The sequence below is a fragment of the Salvia splendens genome, chromosome 4 (assembly GCF_004379255.2).
Source record: "Salvia splendens isolate huo1 chromosome 4, SspV2, whole genome shotgun sequence".
In the NCBI taxonomy this organism is placed as follows: domain Eukaryota; kingdom Viridiplantae; phylum Streptophyta; class Magnoliopsida; order Lamiales; family Lamiaceae; genus Salvia; species Salvia splendens.
In genome coordinates this window covers 16,194,141-16,206,655 of record NC_056035.1, presented here as the reverse complement: position 1 = coordinate 16,206,655, position 12,515 = coordinate 16,194,141, and the positions used below count along the sequence as shown (strand labels likewise).

The window sequence follows — 12,515 nt, the reverse complement described above, 5'->3', positions numbered from 1 at the left end:
AATTCTTCGATCTTCACACAATCTTCACGCAATCTTCATCAATTTTTACGCAATCTTCATCAATTTTCTCGCAATTTACGTTAGTTGTATAATCTGCATCAACATCTTCTTCAATCTGCATCGATCTCCACGATCTACCTCAATCGCGATCTGTCTCAATCCGCAATTCCTTCAATTCACGTTCTACCTCCATCGTGTTTTGCTTCCTCAAATCACGATCGTTTTGCAATTGCTGCATCGTCGATCAATCGCGATCTGCATCAAATTCTCAATCGATCTGCCTCAGTTTTCGCAATTCCTTCAATTCACGATCTGCCTCAATTGTCATCCATGGAGAATTCCACACGTGAAATTCATCAGCATCTCGATGGAGTAGTAAAAACACCGACAAATTATGCGGTTGAAGATGGATCTTCATCGACCAATAATGAAGAAGCTAGTATTGGAACAATTCTGGATGATCTACAATATCAAGGAGGCACTCTATTCGATACAGATTCAGATTCAGATTCAGAGCTAAAAGGAGAAAGTAACTCAGTTGAAGGTTTGTAATTTTTAATTTTTTCATTCTATAGTGTAAACAAATTCATAAGGAAGTAAAAGGTCGAATTAATGCGGTAACAAATACACTAATGAAGTATTTTTTATCGTAATATGATATGCTGACATGCTCTATATTGTATGAGATAAATACGACTCATAATGAACTAATATTTAATTATAATGAAGTAGTAATATAGAGGAATGAACTTATATTCTTGTTGAATGAATATATTTTGTTTTGTTTTTATTTTCCACTAACAGTAGTTTGTATGCGATCAATACGAACCATAATGAACTAATATGGGATTATAATGAAGTAGTAATACAGCCGAATGAACTTATATGCTTGTTGAATGAATATGTTTTGTTTAGTTTTCATTTTCCACTAACAATAGTTTATATGCGATCAATACGACACATAATGAACTAATTTCAGGTTAAAATGAAGTTGTAATATTACCAAATGAACTTATATGCTTGTTGAATGAATATGCTTTGTTTTGTTTAAATTTTCCACTAACAGAAGTTTGTATGTTTTATAACAGTGTCATACTTACCTGATTGTCCATCCCAACTGAAGCCTTACATTGGACAGATTTTTCTTAGACTTGATGATGCTACTGAGTTATATAATAAGTATGCACGACATGTTGGGTTTGACACTCGTAAACATGGATCAAAAAAGAAGGGGGATCATGTCACATGGTTGTATGTTGTGTGCAGTAGATAAGGTAAGAGGAAGGGCATGAGTCAAAACGTAGACGTTCTTCTAGGAAGTGTTTTTGCAAGGCTAAAATTGCTTTTAAGTTTTGTAAAGGAATTGGTTATGTTGTCAATCAATTTGATGAAATCCATAATCATGATATGGTGGAGTTACGCCATAAGCGATTCATGAGGCTGAATCGCAACATTGACCTATTGCATTAGAAATTTGTACTAGATTGTGCAAGTGCAAACATAGGCCCTACATTGACTTTTAAGTTGCCGAATGAGGTTCTTGGTTGGCTGGATTATGTTGGTTGCACGGTTGTAGAAGTTAGAAACTATAGGCGCGACTTGAGAGCATATACTACTGGGGCAGATGCACAAATGGTACTTAATGAGATGAGCCGAAAGAAAGAGAATTGTCCAGCATTCACCTATGATTTTGAGGTGAACTCTAAGGATAGGCTCACTCATCTTTTCTGGTGTGATCCCATTGCTAAGAAGAATTTCCATCTCTACGGTGATATAGTATCGTTTGACACAACCTATTCAACTAATAGGTACGAACAATATGTTGTTTATAATGATATGATTATTGATGTGATCAACTTGCATATGCATGAAACATTTACTGAATTAATGTAATAACTCAACAGAATGTACTAGTAATAGTCAATAATGAATTAATAGTCCACTGGAATGATGTGAGTGCAGTAGTATTTAGAATTCTTATTGGGATGTAGTAAAACTCTTAATGTCTGAAGTATATACCTTACAGAATGAACTATTTATAACCTCCTTTTTGATGAATTGATGTAATACATGTACTGCATGATATTTGCACCGTTCACAGGAAAAAACAACCATGGGAGACCTGTAGCATTTGGTGTAGGCTTATTATCTAAAGAAAATGCTGATTTTTCTCATGGTGTTTTGTCAAATGTATGGGTTCTGCACCAAAATTGATCATTACTGATCAGGATTTGGGAATGAAGGTTGCTGTGGAAAGAGTCCTTGTTGATACAAGACATCGATGGTGCATGTGGCACATCATGTTTAAAGTTGTGGAAAAGTTACCAAAGAATCTACTTGGCAATGAAGACTTGAAAAAGGAGTTAAACAATTGTGTGTGGTCTGAGTTGATAGAGCCTGAAGAATTTGATGAAGAATGGAATAAAGTAATGGAAAATATGGGCTTAAGGACAATGAGTGATTTTCCTCGATGTTTGCCTCACGAAAATTTTGGGTATGTATCCTTCTTTGGAAACATATTTTCTATACGCTGAAGTATTTCTGTCATTATTCTGAAGCATATTTGTTAACTAATGAATTGCAGGTGCCTGCATTCTTTAGGGATTTTCCAATGAGTTCACTAATAAAGACCACATCAATATCTGAATCTCAGAACATATTCTGCAAGAGGTACTCCAAGTTTCGTTCTAATCTTGTTGAATTTCTTATGAATTACAACAATGCATTGGATGGCCAAAGGAGCAACAACAATAGGCTAGAATACTTGGATTTTAACGCAATTCCAACTTTGAAAACAAATTCAGCCCTCGAGAAGCATGCTTCGACAATATATAGTGATAGTGAATTCAAACTAATTCAAAGTGAGATTGAGGAAGCAGTTGACAATGTCACTATGGTGACAGTGTCAATCATTGGTGAGAATAAGATTTATGTAGTCAACGACAAGTTCTCGAAGAACTGGACTGTGTCATACTCCACATCTTTTGATTCATGTGCATGTAGTTATAAGATGTTTGGGAGGATTGAGCTTGTATGCAGTCACATTTTTTGGGTCTTGAGAAACAAAAAAACGAAATTAATCCCTAATGAGTTATATGGAGGACGTTGGTTGAAGTCTAAATTTGTCAAGGCTGTGCATTGTGGGTTTGATGATGATATTGAAACATATATTGTTGTCACGACCGCATTAGAAACTTGCATATTAATTAAATTGGGAAATTTAATTAATAGCACTTCTTTATTAATATTATTATTACTACTACTACGAAATTTCTAAACTTACATTATTTGAACTTACATTATTTATTACTAGTTCGTTTGCTATTTCGGCTCCGATTAAGTGGCATTCCATTCACTACTACAATTTTACGCAAAACTCTAAAATAAGTCCCAAGCTCAATTATGTTAGCTTAGTTACATCATTGGAAGAAATCATTAAAAAAAATAATTAATATAATCATTAATTAAATCTTATTCTAAAACTTAGGCTAAAATTTAATATTAGATTTGCTCCCAAAAGATACCATTTTCGAAACTGGGCCGAGTCTCTCTCCCATTTTTAACCCACAATAACTAAATCCGAAAATTGGGCCTCCCTCCAATTAAAACAGCCATTATGATTTTAAAAGAACTGGGCCCATCTTAATTTCCTCACTCCCTTGGCCCAAGTAAATAAAAGAACTAGCCCAATGAATAAGCCCAAATCTAAGATTAATTCAACCATGTACTCCCCCCCTCAACTTATCGTCTCTCTCTCAATCACTATTAACCCTCTTCTTCCCCAATTACATAAAATAGGGAAATAACTCCCCCAATTCGAAATTCCCGTCGACCAGCCGCCCTCCAGCGCCGTCGCCGTCGCCCCTCCACCTCTCTCTCTCGATATTCGCCGCCATCACCGATCACCGCTGCTACGCACCGCCTCAGCCCTCTCTCTCGGTGACCGCTTCTCCCTCTCTCACGGACTACTCCACCATCCGCCGCCCCGCAGCGAGTGCGACGACGCACCTCCACCACCGTGCGCAGCACATACGCCACCGTCATCTCCAGATCTCCCCCACCCGCCGACGCCGACGCCCGACAGGTAGGGTGGTTGTTTTTGTTCATCCACTTCCTTTCTTTTCATTTGTGGTTTATAAAGATTATATTTTTGATGTTGTAACCTTGTAAATTCAAAATTTCAGATTCTAAAGAACGAAAATAGTGACGAATTTTTGGAGCGTGGGCTGTCACCGTCTGCAACGGAGTGCCGAGCTCTCTGCCGGAAGTTCCTCGCGGCAGATTTACAGATTGGTTCAAGATAAGTTCCTATATTTTGTTTCAGAGATCTACATATAATTGTTATAAGAGTCACATGCTTTTGGTGTTGTCTAATGCATCATTAAAAAGTCTTATGTTTCATGGATGTATGTATTTGTATTAAAAGTTAAGAAAGTTATATATTACCTTAGTAGGTAGAAAGTAGAAAGTGTTTGGTATGGCTGAATCTGGAACACACACTGTTATGTCTGATATCTCCTGAAAGTTGTTGCAAGTTGTTGCTATGTGGAAGAAGTTGGGGTTTGATAGTGACGTGGGGTGAAGAAAATGATTGTTATACATGTGTATATATAAAAAAAACTGCATGAGACGTTGGCAGCAAGTTTGTTGGCAACAAGTTGCCAACATTCTTCCCCTTAATCATTCTCCTTTTGTAGAACATTTAATGCATTCTCTGCTAACATTTAATGCTGTAATAAATGATATGTTAGAATATCTATCTTAAATAATCTGCATCAGATTTATTGCATTCGATAATTCATTTGGAAAGAAAATTTTATTTGTTTATTTGTTTGATTTGGTGCAGGAAAATCCAATTCCAGTTCGGAGCTACTCTTGTTGATGTACCCGATTTTCTTTAGAACGAAAGATGTATTAATTTAAATTTTTGTTGGGCTTTTATCGGATGTATCGGACATTAAAATTTTTGATTTTTGGGATCTTATTTATTTATTTATATAATTTTTTTTATATTCATATAGATATATTATATATTTGCATGTTTTATTCACTTGCCTATCGTCAAAACAAACAACAACGATAATCTATCGTAGCTCGGATTTAATCGTATAAAAGTTACTTATATAGGTATTCAAGCTAATAATATTGTTTCTAATAATATCGATTTAGCGGGTCGTTACATACTATCCCTCTTAAAAGAAATTTCGTCCCGAAATTTAGGAAGTGTTTAGACTAAAAGCTCGGGATATTTCTCCTTCATCTTCTCTTCTAGCTCTCATGTTGCTTCTTCCTGTCCGTGGTTTTTCCACAAAACCTTCACGGTAGTAATCGACTTATTCCGAAGCTACTGCACCTTTCGATCTAGTATTTCTACCGGCTTTTCTTCGTAACTCAGGTCAGGTTCTAGAGCGATTTCTTCTTGACGTATCACATGTTTTGGGTCTAACACGTACCTTCGAAGTTGGGAGATGTGGAATACGTTGTGTACGTTCCCAAAGTTGGGTGGTAATGCCAAGCGATATGCTACTGGGCCCACTTCTTCCAGAATTTCATAGGGTCCAATAAATCGTGGTTTCAGCTTTCCCTTGAGTCCAAATCTGGTTATTCCTTTGGAAGGGATACATTCAGGAAGACCTTTTCCCCGATGTTAAATTTCAATTCCGTTCGACGCTCATCGGCGTAGGATTTTTGCCAGTCTTGCGCTTTCTTGAGGTCTCACGCGAGGAAATTTAGAGGTGGTCTAACAGTTTTAACTTTGATAGGAACTGAATTTGGGACTCCAAGAGAAATATTCTAATCGTTCTTGCTTTGGGTAGGCTCCAAGGTAACCATGAAAACAAAATGATTATAATTATTTCAATTACGTGAGTGTTTGGTTCACCACAAACTCTCACCAGTAGCTTGCAACAAAGGTTTCATGAAGTGCAAAGACTAGGCTCAGTTGGGCTCATTATGCTCACTCCCAGAAAAGAAAAGATACAACTTCAAAAGGCTTGAGCTATACCCATAGAACTTGAGAATTTCATTGTGGGAAGAGCTTGCCAGATGGAATAAATTGCGAAAGTGAGGGTATGTTGAAGAGAATGTAGATGTCAACAATAGGTTGCCAATAATATAATCAAAATGAACAGTCAAATAAAGAGAAGGTTTCGAGTATCCCAAATGATAACAGTAAGACCTGAGATGGTTGGTTACAAATGGATTTGAAAAGAATAGGTAAAATAAACAATTGCAATTTGCTCAACACTGTGATAGAAGATCATATCAACGAAAGTTTTAGAGTTTATAAGCAGTCCAAGGAAACTAACTAATGAAGAGGGCAACAAGAGGAAACTAGCCAAGGGAGAGGCAATATGCCAACTTTAAATATGAAGCTGCAGAAAAGCTCAAATCAAGAGCCAATAGTCATATTTTGAATTTAGAAGATGAGAGCACTCATGTAAAACAAAGAGCTTGTCAATAAGTATGTCTGAAACACAAAGGGTCAATTTAAAAGGTTTAAGGTCTCACCAGATGGCTGCTCAAATATATGAGACTGAAAATGATTGGTCTCAAGTGGATTTGAGAAGAAGAATAACAAGCAACTACCCTTTTGGGTCAACAATATCGTGATACTATATCACGTTAACGAATTCACAAAGTTTATAATCAATTCAAGGAAATTGACTAGTAGAGAAGACAATCAGAGCAAACTAGTTCAGGGAGAGAGCAAATTGCTTTAGACTTGGAGTTGCTGAAGAGCTCAAAGAATGATGGAATAATTGTAGTTGAATTAATAAGAGGGAATTACACATATAAAATAAAGAGCTTGTCAAGAAGCACTTTTGAAAACAAAAAGGTCCACTAATGATCTTTGAGGAATATATCATTGAAAAGACAATTGTTGAGGGAAACATGTTCATTCTGAAGGCTATAAATAAAGCAGCTCCGAGTATAAGAGTTTGTTGGCAAGAATTCAAAGAGTCAAAGTATTGCTTTTATACAGAATGAGTAAAGAAGGGCAGTAGTGACTAGAGGTTATCAGAAAACATGAGGGAGTAAGCTCAAAACTGAAAGTGATTCACAACCTTGACATAGAAGAGGGAAAGTAATGGCACATTACCTTGCAAAAGGAGTCATTTAAGTTCTTAATTCAACAAAAGGTATTTTGATCAAGAGGGGTGCGAGAAAAAAAAATGGAATTCATGGGAATCCAAGTAAGCATTGCTGATGAATCTTCTTGGTTAACTACAATGGTGATACTCCCTTGTTTAATTCTTTATAGAGGATGGTAAAGGAGTTATGGGAAACTTTGGTCACAAGCTACTTTCACTTTACGATCACGTCAGATGACCATATGTGGGGATTACGACTCTTTGGTACTCTCTATTCGTCATAACGCTCATCCTCGTAACACGTCGTTTCTGCTTACTTATTATTTGCAAGACTGGATTCTTTGTCACGTTGCAGTCAATTCTCTTGCTAAATATGTATATATCAATTAGTTGGATCGAAGGTACGACCCTTTGGAGTGATTGGATTGTCAATAAAGACAATGACTAACCCAGATTATTCATGTCATTGGGACGTAGAAATGGCATCCAACTTCTATCATCTTTCCAGAAACATTGTTTTGTTCTATGTTAGATTGCTTTTATCGAAGTTTCTTTCTTATCGCGCCATTTTCTTTTCGTCGCTCGGGAAAGCGAGAAATGTTCATATTGTACTTCTAAGTTCGAGCTCATATTGTGTTCTAGAAGGAACGCATAACTAAGTATTCTAAGTTCTTGGAAATTTCGATTTCCCCATACTAGCAACATGATTCAATGACTAACTCAAAAAGAGGTATCATTTCACAAACTCAAAAAAAAGACATCATTTCAACAATTGGTACCAGACTCATATACTTTATACTTTCATATTCCATTACCTTTTTTTTAGGAAAGTTGCTCCTTTTATTCATACATTCAAAGTCTTTAGCCAAGAAAAGACATATTAACTCTTTCTTTAAGCACGTTACCCAATCAAGAAACATCAACTCTTTCTTTAAACTCAATATTTTCATCTGTTCACTCAAATTAACTGCATGAGCTATTTCTCCATTTCACACTTTTAAATATCTTGACTTTCTTTTGAAAAAAGAACAAGTTACCTTTTTCCTCGTTGAGCGCGATGGGAGGGAAGTGCTAAGAGCATTTTCATCGATTAGACAGTCTACTGGAACAAGTCTAGACCAAAGATTTTCGAAGAAGACTCTCGGGTTCAGAGCGAGAAAGAATGCTCTGATACCACTCTGTCACGACCGCATTTTCTAAGGATAGAAAACACGGTTGATCGCGGCTAGGGGCGGGGGTATAAGAAGCGGGAAAGAAATAAAGGAAATAAAATCAAATATTGGTTGCGAGACATGACTAATTAAGTGCTGATACATAGAAGAAAGATACTCGATCATGAAGACTCGAGTAATTATTTGTAAAAAATTTCAAAATATCAGAGTTTTGAACAAAATAGACCTGAGTCTTTTAAGATGTACAACGGAAGCAAATGAACGCGGTTCCATGTATGAAGACATGAACCTCCGAGAGTCAAGATCTGACTGAATTAAATGTCTTGTCTCAATAGCACTTCCTCCACCACTTCGCTGCTCAACCTGCACATTTAGAAATATATGCATGGCTGAGTACAAAAAGTACTCAGTGAACACATTGTCGAAAATTACACATATACATTTGAAAATATTGTCAAGCCATCATCACAGTAACACTCGGGGGTTTATTGAAAAGGCCCGAGCTTACTAAAAATATTCATATTGGACTGCAATCCCTTTTTCCTGTACTTAGCCATATCTGATCACATTGTGCCGTCGAGATGGTGTTCTCGCACGGTCACCTTCTCTGCCCATCATGTCAGAGGTATCCTTGTGCCGGGAAGGTGGCCACCTTCCTCGGTCACCTGCTCTGCCCAACATATCAGAGGTAGCTTGTGTACACTAGTCCGAGCGGGGACACCACCCTCACTGGGACCCGAATTCGACTTATATCATCATTCATAATTCCTTTGGCCTTAGCCAAATAGATAGGCATCATACAAAAACATTTATGGCAAGACAACATCTGTAAGAATCACGAACATGTGTTCGTGTTTTCATAAAATACGATTTGTATTTTTTTAGTATAGGAAAGCTCACCTTGATCGCTTAGTTTCCTTAACTTGAATTTCTTACTCCGACCTTATTTGAGGAGATAACCTTTTTGAAAATAAACAACGTACTAATAAGACTCGAGAAATTCACATACTTATAGGAATGCATGCCCCTACTTTATTTCTTTTATCATTTGCTCTCCGTTAGAAAATTTTAGAAACTTGCATATTAATTAAATTGGGAAATTTAATTAATAGCACTTCTTTATTAATATTATTATTACTACTACTACGAAATTTCTAAACTTACATTATTTGAACTTACATTACTTATTACTAGTTCGTTTGCTATTTCGGCTCCGATTAAGTGGCATTCCATTCACTACTACAATTTTACGCAAAACTCTAAAATAAGTCCCAAGCTCAATTATGTTAGGTTAGTTACATCATTGGAAGAAATCATTAAAAAAAATAATTAATATAATCATTAATTAAATCTTATTCTAAAACTAAGGCTAAAATTTAATATTAGATTTGCTCCCAAAAGATACCATTTTCGAAACTGGGCCGAGTCTCTCTCCCATTTTTAACCCACAATAACTAAATCCGAAAATTGGGCCTCCCTCCAATTAAAACAGCCATTATGATTTTAAAAGAACTGGGCTCATCTTAATTTCCTCACTCCCTTGGCCCAAGTAAATAAAAGAACTAGCCCAATGAATAAGCCCAAATCTAAGATTAACTTATCGTCTCTCTCAATCACTATAAACCCCCTTCTTCCCCAATTACACAAAATAGGGAAATCCCTCCCCTAATTCGAAATTCCCGTCGACCAGTCGCCCTCCAGCGCCGTCGCCGTCGCCCCTCCACCTCTCTCTCTCGATATTCGCCGCCATCACCGATCACCGCTGCTACGCACCGCCTCAGCCCTCTCTCTCGGTGACCGCTTCTCCCTCTCTCACGGACTACTCCACCATCCGCCGCCCCGCAGCGAGTGCGACGACGCACCGCCACCACCGTGCGCAGCACATACGCCACCGTCATCTCCAGATCTCCCCCACCCGCCGACGCCGACTCCCGACAGGTAGGGTGATTGTTTTTGTTCATCCACTTCCTTTCTTTTCATTTGTGGTTTATAAAGATTATATTTTTGATGTTGTAACCTTGTAAATTCAAAATTTTAGATTCTAAAGAACGAAAATAGTGACGAATTTTTGGAGCGTGGGCTGTCACCGTCGGCGACGGAGTGCCGAGCTCTCTGCCGGAAGTTCCTCGCGGCAGATTTACAGATTGATTTAAGATAAGTTCCTATATTTATTTCAGAGATCTACATATAATTGTTATAAGAGTCACATGCTTTTGGTGTTGTCTAATGCATCATTAAAAAGTCTTATGTTTCATGGATGTATGTATTTGTATTAAAAGTTAAGAAAGTTACATATTACCTTAGTAGGTAGAAAGTAAAAAGTGTTTGGTATGACTGAATCTGGAACACACACTGTTATGTCTGATATCTCCTGAAAGTTTTTGCAAGTTGTTGCTATGTGGAAGAAGTTGGGGTTTAATAGTGATGTGGGGTGAAGAAAATGATTGTTATACATGTGTATATATAAAAAAAACTGCATGAGACGTTGGCAGCAAGTTTGTTGGCAACAAGTTGCCAACATTCTTCCCCTTAATCATTCTCCTTTTGTAGAACATTTAATGCATTCTCTGCTAACATTTAATGCTGTAATAAATGATATGTTAGAATATCTATCTTAAATGATCTGCATCAGATTTATTGCATTCGATTATTCATTTGGAAAGAAAATTTTATTTGTTTATTTGTTTGATTTGGTGCAGGAAAATCCAATTCCAGTTCGGAGCTACTCTTGTTGATTTACCCGATTTTCTTTAGAACGAAAGATGTATTAATTTAAATTTTTGTTGGACTTTTATCGTATGTATCGGACATTAAAATTTTTGATTTTTGGGATCTTATTTATTTATTTATATATTTTTTTTATATTCATATAGATATATTATATATTTGCATGTTTTATTCACTTGCCTATCGTCAAAACAAACAACAACGATAATCTATCGTAGCTCGGATTTAATCGTATAAAAGTTACTTATATAGGTATTCAAGCTAATAATATTGTTTCTAATAATATCAATTTAGCGGGTCGTTACAATTGTTGTGGATGAGACGAAGCGGGAGTATAGGGATATGCATGGAGATTTTTATGATATTGCACGGCTTATTGAAGGAGATGGTGATAAAATTCGAGCATTTAGACAAATTATGGCTGAAGGGAGAAAAGAAGTACTTGGTGAGAGAAATGTGTTGTCAATTAGTGAAAAGAGACTAATGATTGAGAAGTTTTATGGATCACATGTCCCTAGTCAAATAGATGTTCATCCGCCAGATGTCTTCAAAACCAAAGGTTCCGGTCGACGTCTTTCCTGGCTTGAGAAGGAAATGAGAGAGATGTCCAAGCATGGTCGGAAATGTGGAAAATGTGGCGAGGTTGGTCAGCATGATTCAAGAAATTGTGACAAGCTACAGGAGGAGAAGAACAAGAAAAAGAGGAGAAACCAATGTTGAAGCTGATTGTTTTATTACTTCATTCGGATATTTCTGTTCTTCATTCTCTTACTTCTGTACTTCAGTCCTGTAATTTCTTACTTCATTTACATTTTAAATTTGAATTTGTTAAAACTTTTTGTAAGCTTAAAGAGAATATACTGAAGTGTTTTTATAATGGTTTATTTTTTTCTTTATTATAATGTTTTTCTTAGTCTTACTTTGATATATTTTTCATTTGTCATTCACTTATCAATAATCAATAGATCTCAAAAATGAACTAAGATCTCTGAAATGACATAAATATGGTACCCAATGCAGTATTACAGGCTAATATTGAACAACATTTAAAGAGGGAAATCCGATGTTGAGGCTGGTTGTTCTATTTAGTTCAAGTAGTTCTGTTCCAAATTTACTTCATTCAGATAAGTATGTTCTTCATTCCCTTACTTCTGTACTTCAATCATGTAGTTTCTTACTTCATTTACATTTTGAATTTGTTTAGACTTTTTGCAAGCATAAAGAAAATAGACAAAATATATTGTAGGAGTAGATTATTAATCTTACTTTATATGAAATATTTTCCATTTGTCAATAGATCTTTGAAATGGACTAAGATTTCTAAAATGAACTAAATCTGTTACCAAATGCAGTAGTATAGGCTAATAATGAACAACATTAGAAAGCGTGGTACTTTATTCAATGCTCATAACAGATGTATGTCGAATACAAAATTTGATCTACTAAAATGATCATTTCTTCTTTAAATATGTTGCAATTATTTTCTCAACATCAATTTCAATGTGTTTGCTTTCCTCTTCGT

The 12,515-nt window shown here is 36.1% G+C and overlaps 1 protein-coding gene across 1 annotated transcript; it reads left to right on the top strand.

Moving 5' to 3' along the window:
- The first annotated feature begins 330 nt into the window (after nucleotides 1–330).
- LOC121800725 (protein FAR1-RELATED SEQUENCE 5-like) lies at nucleotides 331–11,713 on the top strand. The gene is made up of 6 exons (XM_042200234.1): nucleotides 331–544; nucleotides 1,484–1,768; nucleotides 2,102–2,190; nucleotides 2,244–2,426; nucleotides 2,585–3,031; nucleotides 11,288–11,713. The coding sequence occupies exons 1-6, from the start codon at nucleotides 331–333 to the stop codon at nucleotides 11,711–11,713; spliced, it is 1,644 nt and encodes a 547-aa protein (XP_042056168.1).
- Nucleotides 11,714–12,515: the final 802 nt, after the last annotated feature.

What these genes read in the sequence shown, in the direction of transcription:
- LOC121800725 (XM_042200234.1), top strand. Translation starts at nt 331, where the DNA reads ATGGAGAATTCCACACGTGAAATTCATCAGCATCTCGATGGAGTAGTA. An exon ending in GAAGAATTTCCATCTCTACG is followed by an intron (nt 1,769 to 2,101) that starts GTGATATAGTAT and finishes CACCGTTCACAG; the next exon opens with GAAAAAACAACCATGGGAGA. An exon ending in TTGATGAAGAATGGAATAAA is followed by an intron (nt 2,427 to 2,584) that starts GTAATGGAAAAT and finishes AATGAATTGCAG; the next exon opens with GTGCCTGCATTCTTTAGGGA.